General features: G+C 37.6%; 1 protein-coding gene and 1 long non-coding RNA gene across 3 annotated transcripts in view; one reads left to right on the top strand and one right to left on the bottom strand.

The window, feature by feature from the left end:
* Positions 1 to 11654, top strand: part of LOC114230950 (uncharacterized) — a 32178-nt gene extending 20524 nt beyond the window's left edge. Inside the window, exon 3 of one of the 2 annotated variants that reach the window (XR_008557289.1) lies at positions 10624 to 11654. This is a non-coding gene — a long non-coding RNA (uncharacterized LOC114230950). Of the gene's footprint in view, positions 1 to 921; positions 1003 to 10623 lie in introns of those variants that run through there. The other variant, XR_003616952.2, reaches the window with a different exon arrangement.
* Positions 1 to 18716, bottom strand: part of ROS1 (ROS proto-oncogene 1, receptor tyrosine kinase) — a 95523-nt gene that overhangs the window by 27236 nt on the left and 49571 nt on the right. Inside the window, exons 27-35 of the mRNA XM_028143446.2 lie at positions 15498 to 15674; positions 14065 to 14267; positions 12206 to 12350; positions 11212 to 11444; positions 10950 to 11126; positions 7205 to 7373; positions 6228 to 6345; positions 2655 to 2845; positions 917 to 1000 (exon numbers count right to left, since the gene is read on the bottom strand). Coding sequence (XP_027999247.2) covers positions 917 to 1000; positions 2655 to 2845; positions 6228 to 6345; positions 7205 to 7373; positions 10950 to 11126; positions 11212 to 11444; positions 12206 to 12350; positions 14065 to 14267; positions 15498 to 15674 — 1497 coding nt within the window. The remainder of the gene's footprint in view (positions 1 to 916; positions 1001 to 2654; positions 2846 to 6227; positions 6346 to 7204; positions 7374 to 10949; positions 11127 to 11211; positions 11445 to 12205; positions 12351 to 14064; positions 14268 to 15497; positions 15675 to 18716) is intronic.

The following is an 18716-nucleotide window of genomic DNA, read 5'->3' as shown; positions in this document are numbered from 1 at the left end:
TGTATTTGAGTGCTTTCTTTTTTTTGGTAAATATCATGTTTTTCTTATAATGTTTTAGCATGTCTGAGACACATCATATTAATAATGACAAGGTGATCACATATCTTATAATGCAAACCAAGACATTTTAGGGACTGAAAGAAAGTGCTACTGATGTTTATGCTGAATCAATAGGAATGGATCAGCATGTGTGATCACTATAATAACCCTAAAGGCCCAATATTTGACCAAGTCTTTTGGGGTTGTCACTGTATTTTCTCATCATTAAACCAAATTATTTTTTAAAGGCCTTTTAGGACTAGCACATTAGTATAAAAGAAATAGTTGGAAATGGCCAGTTTTCTACCTAATCTAATTCTGTTTCCCTAGTCATTTATAAATGAGCAGGGATTTGAAATAAGCAAGTCAGACATCTGAAAGTGAGAGTGGCTCCTACAGGCCAGAAATGGGTCTTCTGCAAAAGAGGCCCTGCTCATTCCAAACCAGGCTGTCTGCCTGGAGGCCCAGACTATCCCAAGCAAGGATTGCCACTGGTCTTGCATTAATCCTACCCTTTTTTTATATACCCAAAGTAATTTCTCATTTATTTCAAACTTTACGCCACAAAAAACACTTGTTACATAGTCAGTCAGAAACAAACACTATTATAAAGAAAGTTAAAGTCAGTGTTCTTGCAAATAGTTTTATCTAAAATATACCATGAAGTATAAATATAGCTATATTGTTTATAAAATAGTTACTCTTAGATCCAGAAAACAATTCACAAAAGATAATGGTTAAGAACTTACAGCCAAAGGTAACATTGTAAATTTTATGAATTTATTTCAGGTGAGAGATTAAATAAACTAAGAAATAAGTCAATTATTGTAATTAAATAAATAATTTATTGCCTATTAAAAAATTTTTTTTTACTTACCAAAGGTCAATGGGATTATAACAACCAGAAATATTCCTATTACAGCAGTAAGTATAAAGCTTGTTTCTGGTATCCAAAAACCATCTAATGAAATAAATGAGAAAAAGAAATTAATTCACAGATCTACCTGTTATACCAGGACTAGCTCCAATGATATTTTAGGAGCCAGTTAAACTATGTACCTTGGCATCATCTATGGTAAGGGTATTTACATCCTGGGTAATCAAAAATCAATGTTTTTTATGTTGTTTTTCCAAAGAGCCATTTTACCAATACATCTTATGGGTGTACCCACCCAGGTTTCTACTTTAAAGTGATCGAGAAAACATGGATAATCCTTTTAACAAATTTGGGACAAGAAGTCTCAGTTTTCATCATATATTATATAGTTGGGATTACTATAACTCTGTAACATCTTCATACACATTTAATCCCATGGATATTAAACTGAGGAATATAAACATGAACACATGGTACCTTCTCTTAGGTAGTTTCAGTTGAGAAGAGGAGATAAACATGTAGACAGAGCTTGGCAAACTATGGCCTGTGGGCTAAATCTGGCCACAGCCTGATTCTGCACTACCCATGAACTAAGAGTGATTTTTAAAGTATTATTTTAAAAATGAAAGAAGAAGAAAAATATGTTACAGAGATCAGATGCAGCCTGAAAACCCTAAAGTATTTACTATTTGGTTCTTTTCAGAAAAAAAGTTTGCTGAAATCTTAGCCAGGTAACTAACTATAATAAAAAAGGAATGATGGAAGTTTTATATAGACTATTGGGCTGTGTGTATAAAATATAGTCACTTATTTGCCTAAGGAGTATCAGTTAAGCATCATGATAGGTTCATTTAAGTTAGGCCTTGAAGGATGCGAAGAATTTCAATTGACAGGAAGTGACGGAAAGGAAATGCCAGGTAACGGGGTGAATGGTAGGTTGTGGGAACCTGCATTCCAGGCTGAAGGAAACAAAGGCTGGAGAGCTAGTGTCATAAAAGTTTTTTATAGTCTGATGTGGCTATAAAGGGTAAATATTGGGAAAGAAGAGAAACTACAGAAGGCCTTAAATGCCCACACAAAAGTTTGTACATGGTCCTGAAGGCAGTGAATGGAGAGCCTTTTCGGGCACTTCTGAGATGGGGTAAGCGATCCAGCTGTGCTTTGGCTAGATAAACAGTCAGCATGTGCTTAAGCCAAGAGCACAAGCAAGAAACGATAGCTTAAATTAGGAAAGCCAAAGTGGAAATAGGAAGATGGGAACTTATCAGACAGAATTCAAGATAGTAAATCAACGGAACTTGGTGACTGACTAGAGGAGGAAAAAAATCTAACATGGTACTGAGATTTCTAGCCTATGTGATTAGAAAGATGAAATAGAACACAATGGAAGATGGGAATATTGGGGAAAAGACAAAGTATAATTTTAGGCCTCTTGTATAGTGAGAGTACCAGGAACACGATAATAAGGCTGGATAAAGACCAGGCTCTGAACAGCCTTGGAAGTCTATCGAGGAGCATGGATTTGATGAGGGGGCATTAAGAACTAGCTGATTATTACTGAGGAGAAAATGATGATGGTATTGTTGTTTTAAGAAGAGCACACCAGATGAAATGAATAGTTTGGTAGTTTAGATAAGTTTTACAGTCACCCGATTTATTGCTCATGTTAAGAATGCACCATCTTTATCTCTGAACCTTTGTGTAATAAGTTAGTACGTAGGTAGACATGATAATATACCTCCAGATAATGAAATATTCTCACTGATTCCACTATATTCACCAAATCCCAGATTATTTGCAGCTGCTACTCTGAACTGAAATGTTCCTTTCAGGTTTTTGGACTTCCATGTGCAAATGCTACTGCAGGATCCATTAAATGCCATCTTCCACATTAAGTTCTGGTTCAGTGAATCATTTGAAGTACCCTTTCTGCCAAAGAAAGAGCAAAACCATGAATATAGAAAATATATGAGACAACATATATGTTATTTCTAGACACTCATATATCATTTTAATGGCACAACTCCAGAGCATCTCCTCTTGCACATTTTACCCTTGATCTCATTCCTGTCACATGGTTTGGCCACAGAACACAGCATAGTCTTATAAAGTCATCCCAGCAATGAATGGAGCCAACCAACTCAGCCCATCATGAAAATAATGAATAATCAATGGCCAAGAGAAAGCTGAAGCAACTTTTCCTACTATCAGAATGCATAAAGTCTCTTCAGAATTCCGAACACATAAGACAATTGTTCCATAATTTCTTATTGGAAATACTTTATTTTTCTTATTTCTCAGCCTCAATACCTATAGTCTCCAAATACTATATCCAGATAAAAATAACACAAAACATACAATTGATCAGGAAGGTATAATAGCTCAGCTACCAAAGTTATTATGTCTGAAATCACAAGTTTTGTTGTTGCCATTTGTATTGGCCTACCCTCACCTCAAAGTCAATCCACATTATTCTTCACAGGAAACATGGAAATAGCACAATAGTTGGGTTTAAAAGATGTAGCTGGAAGGCTGGAATCATAGGCTGAAGGCCTTTCAGTTATGTCTTCTCTGACAGTAAGAAATCTGAAACTTTTCAGACCACAGCAGTTTTAGGACTTGGTACCGACCCACAATAAGCATGGGGATAGATAATGGAAGCCAGTGCTGCTACTAACTGAGCAGCTGTCCCAAAGAGAAACAGTGACAGCAAAGGCTAAGTCTGTGAGGGACAGGGGGTGGGCAAGTATATCAGGAGGACCAGAGCAGCTGAGTTGGTGACAAGGAGCTGAAGGTCCTCGGGACCATCCTGAGTAAAGCTTGATGACATGGTATTTTTGTACATTTTGTGAACTCTCATGTTAGGCACTGGCAATATCATTGGTTAACCCAAACAATTCTGACCCAAAAGAACGAGACACTTAAACATTTATAAAACGGCTCTTCACAGCGATTGGCCATTGAGAAAGAGAAGGAAGAATTTTGACATTGGCTGAACATCTACAACACACAATACTGGTGTTTTTCATGTCATTTCATTTCACTGAGTCTTCACAACAGCCTATAGAGGTAGATATTTATTATCCCTTTTTTTTTTTTTTTCAGATGAGAACATCTAAGTTTAAAAATGGAATAAAGCAAAAAGTTAAACACGGTCTGTGTACTGGGTTAAATAGTGTCCTACCAAAATTCAGGCCAACCCAGACCCTGTGAATATGACCTTATTTGGAAATAGGGTATTTTCCGATGTAATCAAGTTAAAGAGATCATATTGGATTAAGGTAGGCTCAAACATAATGATTGATGCCCTCTTAAGAAGACAGAGACACACAGAGGGAGAGCGCCATGTGACGACAGAGCCAGAGACTGGAGTGATGCATCTACAAGCCAAGGAATGCCAGGGATTGGCAGCAATCACCACATTAGCTAACAAGAGGCAGGAAAAGATTCTTTCCTAGAACCTTCAGAGGAAGCGTGGTCCTACTGACACCTTTATTTTATTTTATTTTATTTTATTTTATTTTTCAATATATTTTTATTGCTCTAGCCAGTTTGGTTCAGTGGATAGAGTGTCATTCTGCAGACCAAAGGGTCTCGGGTTCAATTCCGGTCAAGGGCACGTGCCTTGGTTGCGAGCTCCTCCCTGGCCCAGGCCCTGGTCAGGGCTCCTGCAGGAGGCAACCAATTGATGTTGCTCTCTGTCTTTCCCTCTCTCTTCCACTCTCCCTAGAACTCAATGGAAAAATATCCTCAGGTGGGGATTAACAAACCATCAACAACAGATATATATATATATTCCCCCCGCCCCCCCCCCCCCAGAGGGGAAGGGAGAGGGAAAGAAAGATAGAAACATCATTAATGAGAGAGAATTATTGATCGGTTGCCTCCTGCATGCCCCGCCACTGGAGATTGAGATCTCAACCCGGGCATGTGCCCTGACCAGGAATCGAATTGTGACCTCCTGGTTCATAGGTCCATGCTCAACCACTGAGCCACACCAGCTGGACCTGACACCTTGATTTTAGACTCTAGACCCAGAACTGTAAAAAATAATGTCTGTGGTTTTAAGCCATCCAGTTGGTGGTATTTTGTTGTAGTAGCCCTAGGGAATTAACACAGTCTGTTCAGCTCCCAAGTTCACGCACTTGGCACTATCACTACCACTGGACTGTCAGCAAGTACACAGGATACATGAGAGTGTCCTGACTGAAAAAGTTACTTTGAGATACTAAAGGTAAAGAAATTCATTCTTTCACTCCACAGTCCCTGTCCAGAGAGTAGAAACCTGGGGCAAGAAAATGCAAAGTATTTGTGGAGCTATGCACTTAAGGTGTTACTGAGGGAAACCTGTTAAAGGGGTCCTCCAAGGCCATGGTGATGCCTGACTGGTGGACATAATCACAGTCTCAGGCCACCAAGACAGCTCTGCAGGTCAGAATGTATTTCACTCTGTATGAACAACAGTAACAGAAATTTCAAGAAGGTTTCCGTTAGAAATATGGTTAATGCACTCCTCTAGCATGAGCAGGAAAAAATTTTTTAAGGTTATGGGAATGCCAGAGCATGATGAAGCAAAAATAGATCTAAAGCTCAAGTAGCCAGGACTATAATTATGGAAGTGACTTGTCCTTGGAGCTTCTTAAAAGATGGCTTCATAGTCCCGTGAGGGGCGTGTCTGTGGAATTTGAAATTCTCCCTTCGTGCTGGCATGAAATCCGCTCATCTGAGCCAGTTATGATTCACAGAGCTCCTCATCCTGGCTGGATCTGAGGTTGCGTATGTTCATCAGCTGATCAGTTTACATCAAAGGCACATTTTCAGTCCCCAGGAACACACTGCAAACCGTAATCTTCACAGTGGATAGAGAGTCCTGTCTGATCTGTTCCTGATTTTACGTTCTGGAAAATACCTAGCTCATGGACAATTTTCCCTATATATTATTCATCTTGCTAAAACAAATTAACATCTGAAATGTACATGCATACCACCATCTAACATTAAACATCAGCTCAGCTTCTTGAAAAGAATAGATATTAAGTAAATATAAATTATATGTGCCAATTATAGAATTATTTCCATAAAGTTTTGACAAGCACAGATTTTTGATATCTGCCTTATAATTGGAGTGCCAAAGCTAGCTGCTGGGAACTGAACAAAAAAGATAATGAGACATTCAAGGTCTTGAAAGACTCTTCATATTTATTTATAAAATACATATTGAGAAATATTGTTAATTTTGATCTAATAACACCTTACAATTAACCTACTTAGCTCTTTGTAGTTTACAAAGCACTTTTGCCAATAAACATACCTTATCTCAAGTATATAGTATATAAGTCTGCTTCCATTATCATCAGCCTTTTCCCACTGTATTGAATTTTTACTCCCTTCTAATAATTTTGGAATGCCTGGTTTACTTGGGACTCCAGCTTTGGAAACAAAGAAAATACTGATTGATAAGTTAGAAATATAAAATATCCTGCACAACCTATTTTTATAGACTGTATTTATTAAAAGGAAAGAAATATTCAGAAATATCTATAATAATAAAAGCATAATATGCTAATTAGACCAGACATCCTTCTGGATGTCCTTCTGTCCTTCCCAATGAAGTCAGGGCTGTGAGGGAAGCCCGGGTCCCGGGTGCCAGAGGGAAGCTGGTGCCGGCAGCTGGGGGAAGGAAGGCTTACTCTTGCATGAATTTCGTGCATTGGGCTTCTAGTTTTCATATAAGTGCATATTTTTTAATGAGTATCTGACATTTTTATTAGTGATGGATTCATGATAGGAGTAACATATCCTAGCTTGTCTGAAATAAGTAATACAAAAAGGAAATATTGTAAGTTTTAGAACATTCTCCCTTGATTCTTATAAGATAAACTTGGAGTTATGGTATACCTTTTAGAACACTAATGAATTTAATATACTTTATAGATTTTTAAAAATTTTTTAACATGTGGTTATAGTAGTCAGTAAGTCAATATTGGGTTAGACACTCAGTAACATTGTTTTCATTTAGTTCTTGCTGCAAAATATAGCTAGACAGGAAATCCGAATACTGAAAGGTGAAATAATTTTGCCCTGTTCAGGATCTTGCAAGACCAGGTGAGTATTATCTCATTACTGCCTATAAGGACTCCTAATTCTTTAATTTCTTCACTCAAGTTTTAGAAATAGTAATTTACTCTTTTAAGAAAAAATGACAACTTCTAGGATTGGTGAAATAAGTGCTGAGAAAATAATTGGGAAACTTATAGGGTTTTCTCAGTGCTGCATGTTAATACTCACCTTTGGTCTTAAAACTTTCTGAAAGTGAGGTGCTATTTTCTCCTGTCCTGTAAACCACCACTACTCGGACATGGTAAGAAGTATACGGCTGCAGACCTGTGATGTTACAGACATAAGCAGGACCTTGGCTGCACGAAGCTTTCACGTGGTAAAACTCACTGTACTTCCACTAGAAAAAGAAGACTCAATTAACATTTTTTGTTTCTTTAAGAAAAACTTCTTAAAAAAAAAAAAGAAAACCTTCTTAAACACAGAAATTCACAAACCAAGGCAATCAATGAAACTTTAAATAAACTTTATTTTCTATTAAAAAATAAGAGCTTCTTTATGTTTGACCCTAAACATGATGCGTACCATAGATAGCCATTTGATTTTTCACGATAAGCTATAACTGATGTGAAGGACAGCTCTTAGGATAAGTCTAAGGTGGGGCATATACTTCTGACTACTCATCATTGAAGAAAATTTAGAACTTGACTTCTTGTTTCCTCTAATCGTATGTGCCTGCATTGAATCAAGATGGCTAAGAATGTCAATTCACTGCTGAGGGACAGCGATGGATCAAAACAATGACACTTTCAATTCCAAAGATTTGTTCATTTCAAAATAATGATATTTTTACAGGTTTTGATGCTATGAAGAAGTCCACATTGAGTTATAGATTAAAACATTTAGTTTTTCTTCCCCAAACTTTTTTCAGACATCTAACTAGCATTGCTTATTATTAGACAAAGGAAGACTAGATCCCCCAGAGAAGAAAAATTTTGCCCATCATCAGTAGCAAGGTTAGAAATAAAATATAGGAAATCTTTCTTTAGATACTGGGTCTCTGATTTTACTAATCTTAAACTTCTTTCTCTGTGACATTACTTTTTTAAAACTCCATGTATTTGGACCCTTAATGTCATTTATTTGGAAATGGTGATTTTTTTTCAACGTACAAATAGGAAGAGACATGGTATGTGGCATTTTGTCAAGGGTTCTTCGTGTATTTTCCCCAGTAGTTTCCTACGAAGGTCAGCTTCCATAAATAAACCTGCTTTACATCTCCTTTTTCACTTAGCACTCCAAGGCCATGCCATTTCATTGGATGGACACTTTATATTAGTTTTCTATTCAGTTAGGAATGATTATCTATAGGCCTTTCAAGAAGCAGACCACCTTGCTCCATAAGGAAAGGGGGGATGGAGAATGAAAGGATTGAGAAAAAAAATAGAAATGCTCATGTCAGGGACATTGCCTGATAAACTTATAAGTGTATCAATCCCATCGAGACATATAACCTAATGAAACATATACATTGGATCCATAACATTTACTCTGAACCTATGGGAGCGACGAGAGAGAGAGAGAGAGAGAGAGAGAGAGAGAGAGAGAGAGAGAGAGAGAGAGAGATTGGTTAATAACTGGCTCAAATTTTCTAGCTCTTTGTGATCCTGCCTCCTTCATGATCTGCTATAGTAATTACCTTAAGTGAACAGTTTAGGTGGCCCAACATCCCACACCATCCAGAAATTAACACAGCTCCTTGAAATATCAGGAAGATGTTTAGCCAAGGGGGCTACTGGAAAAATGTAGGGTATCAGCCTTCCCATAGCAATGAATGCTTGGGACAGACCACAAACTTGGCGAGATGCCCCAGGCTACCCCGGTAAATCACAACAGAGTCAGACCCTTCCTTTGCAGAGGCCTACAAGTGCAGGGGTGGAGGCAACCACAGAGGGATTTTCAAATTATTTGGTGGAGGGGGTGGGGGATGATCCAGACTGTAATGTCTCAGAGATTGGAACTTCAAAAATGTTTGGTTCTGGTAGGGATTTCCCTAGATAGCTGAGGAAAACACAGTTTTAATGGGCTTCCATGAAAAAAAAAATTGCCAAAGCAAAATTACTTCTTTCTCTCCAATCTTAAATCAAATATGTTCTTCTTCTGTACACTGTTATGATTTTTAAAAATGTATTAAATTTAAGCCCGAGGTAGAAATTTAGCTTTGTGCTCAAATTCTTTCATTTTCTATATAAGGAACTTTTGATAGAAAAGAGAGAGACTACAAGTTTATCTTTGTCTCCTTCTTTCCTTTCTAAAAAAATTATTAATTAAAAAGATATGTATTCACCCTTATCACCTGCCCCAGAGTTTCAGTATAGAGTTATCGGTTCATCCCTAGCTGTCCTATTACTATAAGGTAGGTTCAAAAGAGATAGAACTTTCTGACTAGATATCACTCATTAACCCTCTCAGAATATAGCCTCTACCGTGCTCATCAATTAGTATCTATAGAGGGTCACACATGTAGAAATTACTGTATCAGACAATTTCAGCTTCATGATTTTTTAAGTGGTCTTTCTGAAACCTGTGTTGAGCAAGTGTAAGAATACAAGGAGTTTTGAAACAAAAAGCGTTGCATGAAAGTCATGAGGACTGAACCAGGCAGTCCCTAGCGGCAGTCCACTCCAAATGTTGAGGAGTTGGGTGGCTTGATGATTCCTGTTCCTTCTGTGGACAGCACCCAAGGAGCACTGCTGAGGAATGAGTCACCTGGGGTCCTCCGCTGCCTGTCTGGGGAGATCTGACTCATGTTGGCGCCTGTCTGGGTCTCTGACTTCTCATCAGTAAAATGAGAGGCTAGAGATCATCATCTCCAAGGTCCTTCCCATTTCGTCTCTTTGATCTGGGAAATGAGCTTTATATCCCTCCTCTTGACTCTAAACTGAACTGCATTATAAGCTTACTTAAATAGATGTAAAAAAAAAAAAAAAGAGGTGATCCTCTAATTTCTCCAATTTAACTGCATTTTTATACGATGACCGTTTTTTAAATAGGCAACACATCATCATAAAAATGCTCAGTGGAAGAAGTCCCATTAAAGTATGGCCTTTGGTTTTATCAAGTCAACATTCACTGTTGTGTCACATATTTCATAGTTTTTATATAAAAGTACAAGGTCATACAAGAATCTTATGTAGTAAACTCTAAAAAACATCCTGAGAGCAACTTCATTTTTAAAGGAAAATGAGGCCATGACTATACTGATTTGTTTTTAAGTTACCACTGAACAAAACATTCTTAGTTAATCTTTACAAATGTGGACACATGCATATATAATGATGAAAATGAAATGTAGCAATTAGAAAAATGTAATAATCCATTCTAACTGTAGCAATATAAAATCAATCTAAACTTTTTCCTAGCAGTGAAGTAATTAGATTAATTGATATTTTACAATTCAGTGAATATTTTTATATTGGTTAAAGCATGAAGATTTTTGGATGAGGAACACTTATAGTTTATAAGCCAAGATCAAATGGTTTTATATCTTACTTCTCTCCTGTTGCTATATAGCCTTAAATGGTTGAAAGAACCTTTCTAAACAGGTTTTGTTTTTTTTTTGCTTATATATGTCTTTCTTTTTTTTATAGAAAATACCAAATTGCTATGGACTTTAAACCAGAGAACCATGCTGATAACATCTAAATGAAGTAAAATATTATGAAATCTATAAACCATAATCTATACCCTTTTACCTGGAGTCTTTTAAGAACAAACTAATCTCACTGGGAATTCTTCCTATCAGAAATTAGTCTAGATATTTCACAGCTTCTAGATGGCAAACCTGAATCAATGAATGTGGTCAAATATATTGTTGATTAATACAAGAGAATGCTCTAGAGATATGCAGAAGAACTTCCAATGTATTCTACAGCATAAAAGAAGAATTTGCATCTAAGTGTACGGTGTGATCTACCTTCTGGAGTTCAAACCAAAACCTGATGAGGTTCACATTAGATGGAGCCTCCCAATCCAATTGCAAACTGGTGTTGCCTGGAACCAAGGCATAAGGTTTCTCTGGGGTGTCAAACATTTCCACAGTGACGGGGTGGCTCTCAGCGCACCACATTTCCTCGGCGTGGCAAGCAAGGACCTTTAAAAAAAAAAAAAATTGCTTAACCTTTTCAAAACCTTGTGCTTGAGAATGGCAGTAAAAGTACCCAATAGCCTCGCTGTACCTTTAGCACATATGGTTTCCCCCCGGACAGTCCAGTCACAAGGAGAGCAAGCCTTCCATGTGGATATTCACTTTGTCTAAGAGGAGTCTCCGGAACTCGGGCCAGATGTGAGATTGCCAGCTGATAGCGGACTGACTCCTTAGGTCCATTGGGCTTGGGAGATTCTCTCCAGGATATGACAAGGCTGGTGTCTGATTGCACTGTTGTGTTAATGAGCCAAACAGCCTCTGGTACTGAAATACAGAGCAACGCATGACAAGGGGTGTTGCAATAATAGCACTGGGAGATGGAAGGAAGGGAGGGGGTCTTGGTTGAGGAACAGTCATATCATGTGAGCAGAATGAGTGACAGATGGGCCTCCAGGAAGCCAGCCTCTTATATAACGGTAAGTTAACGGCTGCCTGAAAGACTCTGGCTTATTTTTGCCTAATGACTAAATCATTCTCTGACTCTAGCTCCAGGATTTGGCCAATGATGATGAATAACCAAATTGGGGTGATTTTCGTGAATTCATCAGAGACATCTGAAAGAAATGGCATCACCCCATAATAATTGCCACCTCTAAGGACACCTTTTTAGATTCTAGATCCATTTTCTTTAAGGCAACATGTTATATTACTTTAAATAGAGAAAAGTCTTGGTCTTCCCATCCCACCACGTGTGCAGACCTATGAAGATACGGGAAGAGGGTGACACTGTGTGGTGAGAGCAAAGAATGTGTTTCTTGGTCAAACAGTATTGATGCTGATGTTTCTTTCAGCTTCTAGTCACTTTTCATTTTGATGGGATGTTATTTATCATCTTCTAGTGTTAGAGCAAAAATCATGTCATCAAAGTATTTCTCAACCAATACATTTTTCTTATTAAGCTTTAAAAAGCTCACATAATAAAGATGACTTTATATTCAGGTAAAAAAAACACACAAATATAGACATTCACATCACGTATATTACAAAATCCCACTCTAGCATCCCACACCAAGCCCATAACTCACCTCCACTTTTAGTTTTCCCCCAAATCTCTTTTCCCAGAGGTAACTGTTCCAAAGGATCAGAATAATAATTCCTTACAGCAATCTGTATCATATAGGTTGAAAATGGTTGTAAGCCTTCAATAAGGGCTACACTCTCCTGAAATTCCTGCAATTAATTTACAAATATAAATATGTGATTTTTATTTTTTGTACAAATGGGGAGAAATTATTTAATCAAAGTGATAAAATATTAAAAGACTCAACATTTTTTATTTTTAAATACGGGGTCATGAAGGACAATGTTCACTGTTCTAATCTGCCCAGGCCTGAGTTGTTGAATAGCTACAAGAATAAATGCTAAATGACTGACAGCCTTCAGTCAATTTCGTGGCATATTCATCTCACATAAGAAGGTAGAGTCCCAGAGGAGGACACTATTTCATTGGCATTGCGTTAGAAATTTAGCAAAATGGTATTGGAAGGATGTGATACATACATGTATACAATAGAAAAGAGTAAGCTACATTATCTAGTCATTCTTAGAAATAAAGTTTAAGTAAAAGACCTTCCTTAGGTCAATGGTTCTCAACTTTGGTTGTAGGTTGGAATCATGTCGGAAATATTAAGAAAATACTGACTTCTGGGTCCCACCTCCAGAGATTCTGACTGAATTGGCCTGAGGGGAAACCTGGACCCAGAGATTTCAAAAGCTCCAGTGTGCACGAGGCTGAGAGCCATGCCTTTGGTGCATGTTAGTCAATGTGAAGACAAGATACATCGGCTCTCATAACCATGTCCGGTGCCACAGCCCAGTCTTAGCCAGCCAATGATCCAAGCTGCCTCTGAAACAGCTCTCTTTAGAAATGTGTAAAAAAGATAAAAACAGATAAATTAAAGGAAGTAATAAGAATCGGCTGTATTTTCTGGCAAACTATACTGTGTTAACCTCAAGTAGGAGATGGTCAATTTCACTTTTTGACTTGGTTAAATAATTAGCACAAAGCAAAATATAGGATACACATAATTTCATCATAAGGACAACTAAAACACCAGTGCCCATGTTGCCAAGAATTATGCCAATTCATTTATTCACTTGAGAAATATCTAGTGAATGTCTATATAATGTCAAGTACTATGCTGGGTACTAGAAATACAATGATAAATCAAAACATAGCCCCTACATAATGGGACATTTCACAAAATACTGGAAATCACACAAAAAATATACAATTTTGCCGAAACCGGTTTGGCTCAGTGGATAGAGCGTCGGTCTGCGGACTGAAAGGTCCCAGGTTCGATTCCGGTCAAGGGCATGTACATTGGTTGCGGGCACATCCCCGGTAGGGGGTGTGCAGGAGGCAGCTGGTCGATGTTTCTCTCTCATCGATGTTTCTAGCTCTCTATCCCTCTCCCTTCCTCTCTGTAAAAAATCAATAAAATATATTTAAAAATATATATATATATACAATTTTTATATTAGATATATGCTGTGGAGGACAGAGGTATATGGCAATGTTCTCTCTGTCAAATGCATTTCTTACCCCTCAAACGCAATCTGCTAGATGGGCCATAAAATCACATATGCATCACTCTCTAGGGATAATTAGATAACCAGGAAGGACAGAAAATCCAGTTTTTTTAAGGACACTCAGGAAATTGTTACTGTTGGCGATCTACCAACTGGTCAGTTAATAAAGTTTGTTGAAGCGTAACTTATTCCCAGACAAGAAGACTAGACATAATATGCTTTGATGAATCAGCTATAACAGGTTGCATAATAGCACATCCCAGAAAATGATATAGAAAATACTATGACTAATAATTTCATATCAAAAAAGAGAATCTTGTAAAAAGACAAAGACCACCAGCTCCAATCTTACCAGCATTCTAGATTTTGGTTCAGAACCATTTTTCCCATCATTAACTTCTTTGTAATAAACCAGGTATGTTGGAGTTGGGCTGGTGATGCCATACCAGGTGAGGTTTGTCCTGGAAGACGGTAATCTGATTGTGAGGCTGGTGTTAGTGGTGTTAAGAATAATTGGCTCTGCGATATCTGAAGCTAGAGACAGAAATGCTTTATCTAAAATAATAAGAAAAAAAGATTAAATATATACACATATGAACATTGAGAGTAATATAATTTTTATTTTTTACTTAACTTATAAGGCGTGATGTATTGAAGTGTTGGAAATATTATTCAGGACAGAAAGACAATTTTTCTTAAAGATGGATGAACTAGGGAGCAAGGTAGTGGGTAATTGCTTAACATTTCCAGCAGATGGAGCTAGACAGTAGCATAATAAAGTTGGTCCTTGTTTTATTTTGAGGTAATCAGAACATTATATTAATCATATTTTCATAGACTTTTAAAATCTCTTAAATTTCTCAAAGTGGAAAATTAATTTTTAACCAAAATGGCATTCAATTTATTTATAAAATCTTCATTTTAAAAAATATTTTGTAACTTACATATTTTATAAATGAATACATTTGAGCAAAGATTATTTGAGTCTGTTTCATTCATTTCTATCCCTCTCTAGTGGGAATTATACTTAATTTAGAATAACATAGACATCTTAATGGTAGAGAGAGCTTGAGAAAATCAACCATGAGTCTATATAATGCTGTTTTCATTTTTGGTTGGTTGGTTGGTTGGTTGGTCTTTAGATTTCAAACACTTTTTATTGTGACTCACAGTAGTAAATATATATAGTCAGTTCTGCCCATAATGTGACACATGCATTCTTAAAAGTCACTGCTTTATACAAAATTGCACAATAAAATGCACAGGGTTTCTAAGGGAAATAGAGTTAGGGGCACAACACTAAAAGCTTCATGAGTGATACATCTTTTAAAAAATCAGAACTGAATAGAAGTGGTAGGACACATGTATGTCTGTTAAATGGTTGATGTACAGAATACTATTATAAATAGGCACTTGACCTTGGAATGCTATGCAATGCTTTGTGAAACCATTGGGAGTCTAAAATATCGTCAGCGAAGGAAAAAAGGCAGAAAGAAAGGAACTTTTGGGACTAAGAAGAGAAAGAGAAACAGGCAGCAAGAACGACAGGACAAGGGTTTCCCGTGCCTCTGGTGGCCTCCCGCCGCCCAGGCCGTGACTGCACGTGGAGATGAACTGCGATCCAAGGCAAACAGCAGTCCCAGCGCACACCGCACCCTGGCAGTTTGGAGCAGCACTAAGAGAGCGACAAAGGAGTTGGAGAAACAGCCTGGAGAAGGAGTCATTAGGAGACTTTCCTGGCTTTGAACTGGGAGAACAAGTTGACTAAGCCTGTGACTTGATTACCTGGAAAAGGCTGCAGCACAGAACTGTAAGCCAAGATGCGCTCGCTCCTCAGGGCCTGCACCTGAGAGGGGATGGCCCCATGGCCTTTCTTTACTTGATAAATCTCAGTGCCGTCCTTTGCTGTGGAGACCCAGTATAGATATTCCCCATCCACTGTTAAGCTAACAAGTGTTTTTCCTGTTTATGAGAAACATAAAATAAAGAACATATCTTATGTTGTCTACTCCAAACAATATGTGAAACCCTTTTTCTATATCATAACTGCTACATTTTGAATCTTCCTATTATTTTGATACGAAAAAATGACACATCTTATGTCATTAGGCTAAGGACTTTCCAGATATGTTCTCATTTTAGCTCCACATGAAGCCATAAGTAACTACCATTGTTATTAGCTTCATTTTGTAGAAGGAGAAACTGAGGCTTGGATGAGTTAAATAATGTCAAGGCCACAAGGTTAGTCAAGGGCAGAGCCAGGATTTACAACTTACCGGTGTGACTCCAAGCCAAACAATGCCTATCTGAAGGGAGGTACTAGCTGATAGGCGCAGGACTCAGTGCCATTGATATTTTTATCAATGATTTGACCTGAATGCACAGTAAACATATTTATCAAATTCATAGATACTATTCAAGGTTTACTGTCACTAGTATATGTAGTCCCTGACTTGGAATTCAAAAATATCACAACAGAATCAGGAAATAGATTGAAATTTAACAGGAACAAATGTAACATCCTGAATTCAAGTTTAAAATCAACCCTAGAAATAGCAAATGAAAGAAATCTAGCTCAATAATAGTTTTTTTTTTAATAATGAAAAAAAAATTTATGGGTTTTCAAAGGGCAGGCAGCCCAAAGACCGAACACCACTCTGAGTGCAGTAAGAGATGACCTAGGCAGGCAGACGCCTCCTGCACTGACCAGAACACACTGAGCACCGTGAGTCATGGCAGGGGTGACGTTTGAGAGAATATTATGTAGCTGAAGTGAAACCGCCGGAGGGGGACCAGGGCAAAGAAAGATCTAGAAGCCACATCCCCTGAGGTGTAGTGATAGATACTTGACTTTTTCCTCTAAAAGAAATGCTTAGGATGGGCTATGACAGATATTTTTACCTAGTTGAATGGCTATTGCCTAGAAGGTGATTGGTTTATTCTTTTAAATGTAGAGGTCAGAACTCAGATTAATAAATGGGAGGAACAGGAATAGGAATGGCTACATATAAGAAGAAAAATATCTAACATTCAGAATTATCCCAAAAATTAAACAGACTTCCCAATAAAGTACTATTTTTTTTTATAAACAGGTATTCAGTCAAGACTGTTTTTGTAGAGGGATTTCCTCCAATATCATGACAACTAAATGATCTCTGAAGTTATTCCAATTTTCTAATTTTATGATTATGGATTTCAATTATGGCTTCCCCCTTTTTATACCTGTAAGATAATGCCTACTAGGTAATTCTTATGTATCAGGTGTTAAAGGAAAATTATTCTGATACTTGTTAAAATGTTAAGACTTTAGTCTATTGCAATATTGTAGAGGGATATATAATATAGGAAAGAGATGTACTCAACTCTGAATATAAAAGAGATAGCTGAAGATTCATAACCAACATGCACAATGAGAGGGTCAGTGGGTAAAAATTATTAAGAGGCTACATCACGGGTAAGGGGATTCTTGCTAAACTGGCTAATAAGATTCTTGGTAAAGGCAAGCAAGAACATCCAGGGTGTGGTATGAGGGGCTTAATCAGATATTTAAGGTGGGGAAAATTTTCTCTAAATTGATTTAGCAGGATTCTTGCTAAAATTGGACTCAGCAAGAATGGACATGGAAGGCTAAGGTCCAGGCCTGATGGCTCAGAGGAGCCTAACTAAAGTATTATTGAGAAAAGAGTCTTGGCCCTAGCCAGTTTGGCTCAGTGGATAGAGCATTGGCCGGTGGACTGAAGAGTCCCGGGTTCAATTCCAGTCAAGGGCACATGCCCAGGTTGGAGATAATCCCCAGTAGAGAGTGTGCAGGAAGCAGTCAATCAATGACTCTCTCATCATTGATGTTTCTATCTCTCTCTCCCTCTCCCTTCCTTTCTGAAATCAATAAAAAAAAAAATATTTTTTTTAAAAAGTTAAAAAATAAAATAAAAGTCTTTGTCACGGATTTATCAAAAACAAGTAGTTTTTTATAAGAAAAGTTCAAAACATCATCTCTACTCTTCAGCCCATTGAGAGTACAACAGAATTGTTTCTGAAACACTCTGACTGGCATGTCAACAAAACCATATGTACAGCTATAGCTTTCATATTCAGACACCCATAGACACACACACACACACACACACACACACACACATACATACACACACACACACACACACATTTGCAATTTCAAAGCTTCACATATAAATCAGCAATGCCCAGTAGCACTTTTGATGATGGAAAGATTTTATATCAATGTTGCCCATACAGTAACCATTAGGCACTTGTGATTTTTGAGAACTTAAAATGTGGCTAGTGTGACTGTGGAATTAAAATTTTAATTTTGTTATTTTCATTAATTTAAACTTAAACCACCACATGTGACTAGCACATACCATATTAGAGAGTGAGAAACAATAGACTCTTAAGATTATGTAAGGGGAATTTAGAATGCATGTTTTTTTCTGTTGCAATTACTCCTAATTTGGAGACTTTGAAATTGCTTTAGCCTTTCAAATATTTCCTCCACAAGCATGTGAATGTCAAGTATTTGCCAATTAATGCTGAATGTGGAGTCAGTGGAATCATCAAAAATGAAATAAAATAGGGTACTGGGAGTAAGATCATGAATGGCCCAATTTTAAACCCTAGATCATCTACTTACTAACTGTAGCCCTTTGGAAAAGTTATCTTAACTTTTCTCAGCCTCAGTTTCCTCATCTGCAAAATGAGGATACTAGTGTGGTGGGCAGTTAGACAGACATGAGCAGAGCAAGGATGATGGTCACCAGAGTGGAAAGCCCCAGTTGCCTAGCAACAAGCAAAACTGGGAAAACAAGGACCTCATCCCCAGGGGAACCTTTCCTCCCCTAGCATATCGCTGATCATTTGGTTTACACCCCTGACCGTTCATATCGCTGGTCACGCAGTTAGGACCCTCCCCTGACCTTTCTTCCCCTGGCATGTTGCTAGCCATGTATGTGATAGACCCCCTTGGGGGAACAAACTAGGGGCCCAGAG

This window comes from Eptesicus fuscus, chromosome 10 (assembly GCF_027574615.1).
Source record: "Eptesicus fuscus isolate TK198812 chromosome 10, DD_ASM_mEF_20220401, whole genome shotgun sequence".
Taxonomy (NCBI): Eukaryota; Metazoa; Chordata; class Mammalia; order Chiroptera; family Vespertilionidae; genus Eptesicus; species Eptesicus fuscus.
This window is presented reverse-complemented; position numbering and strand designations above follow the sequence as displayed.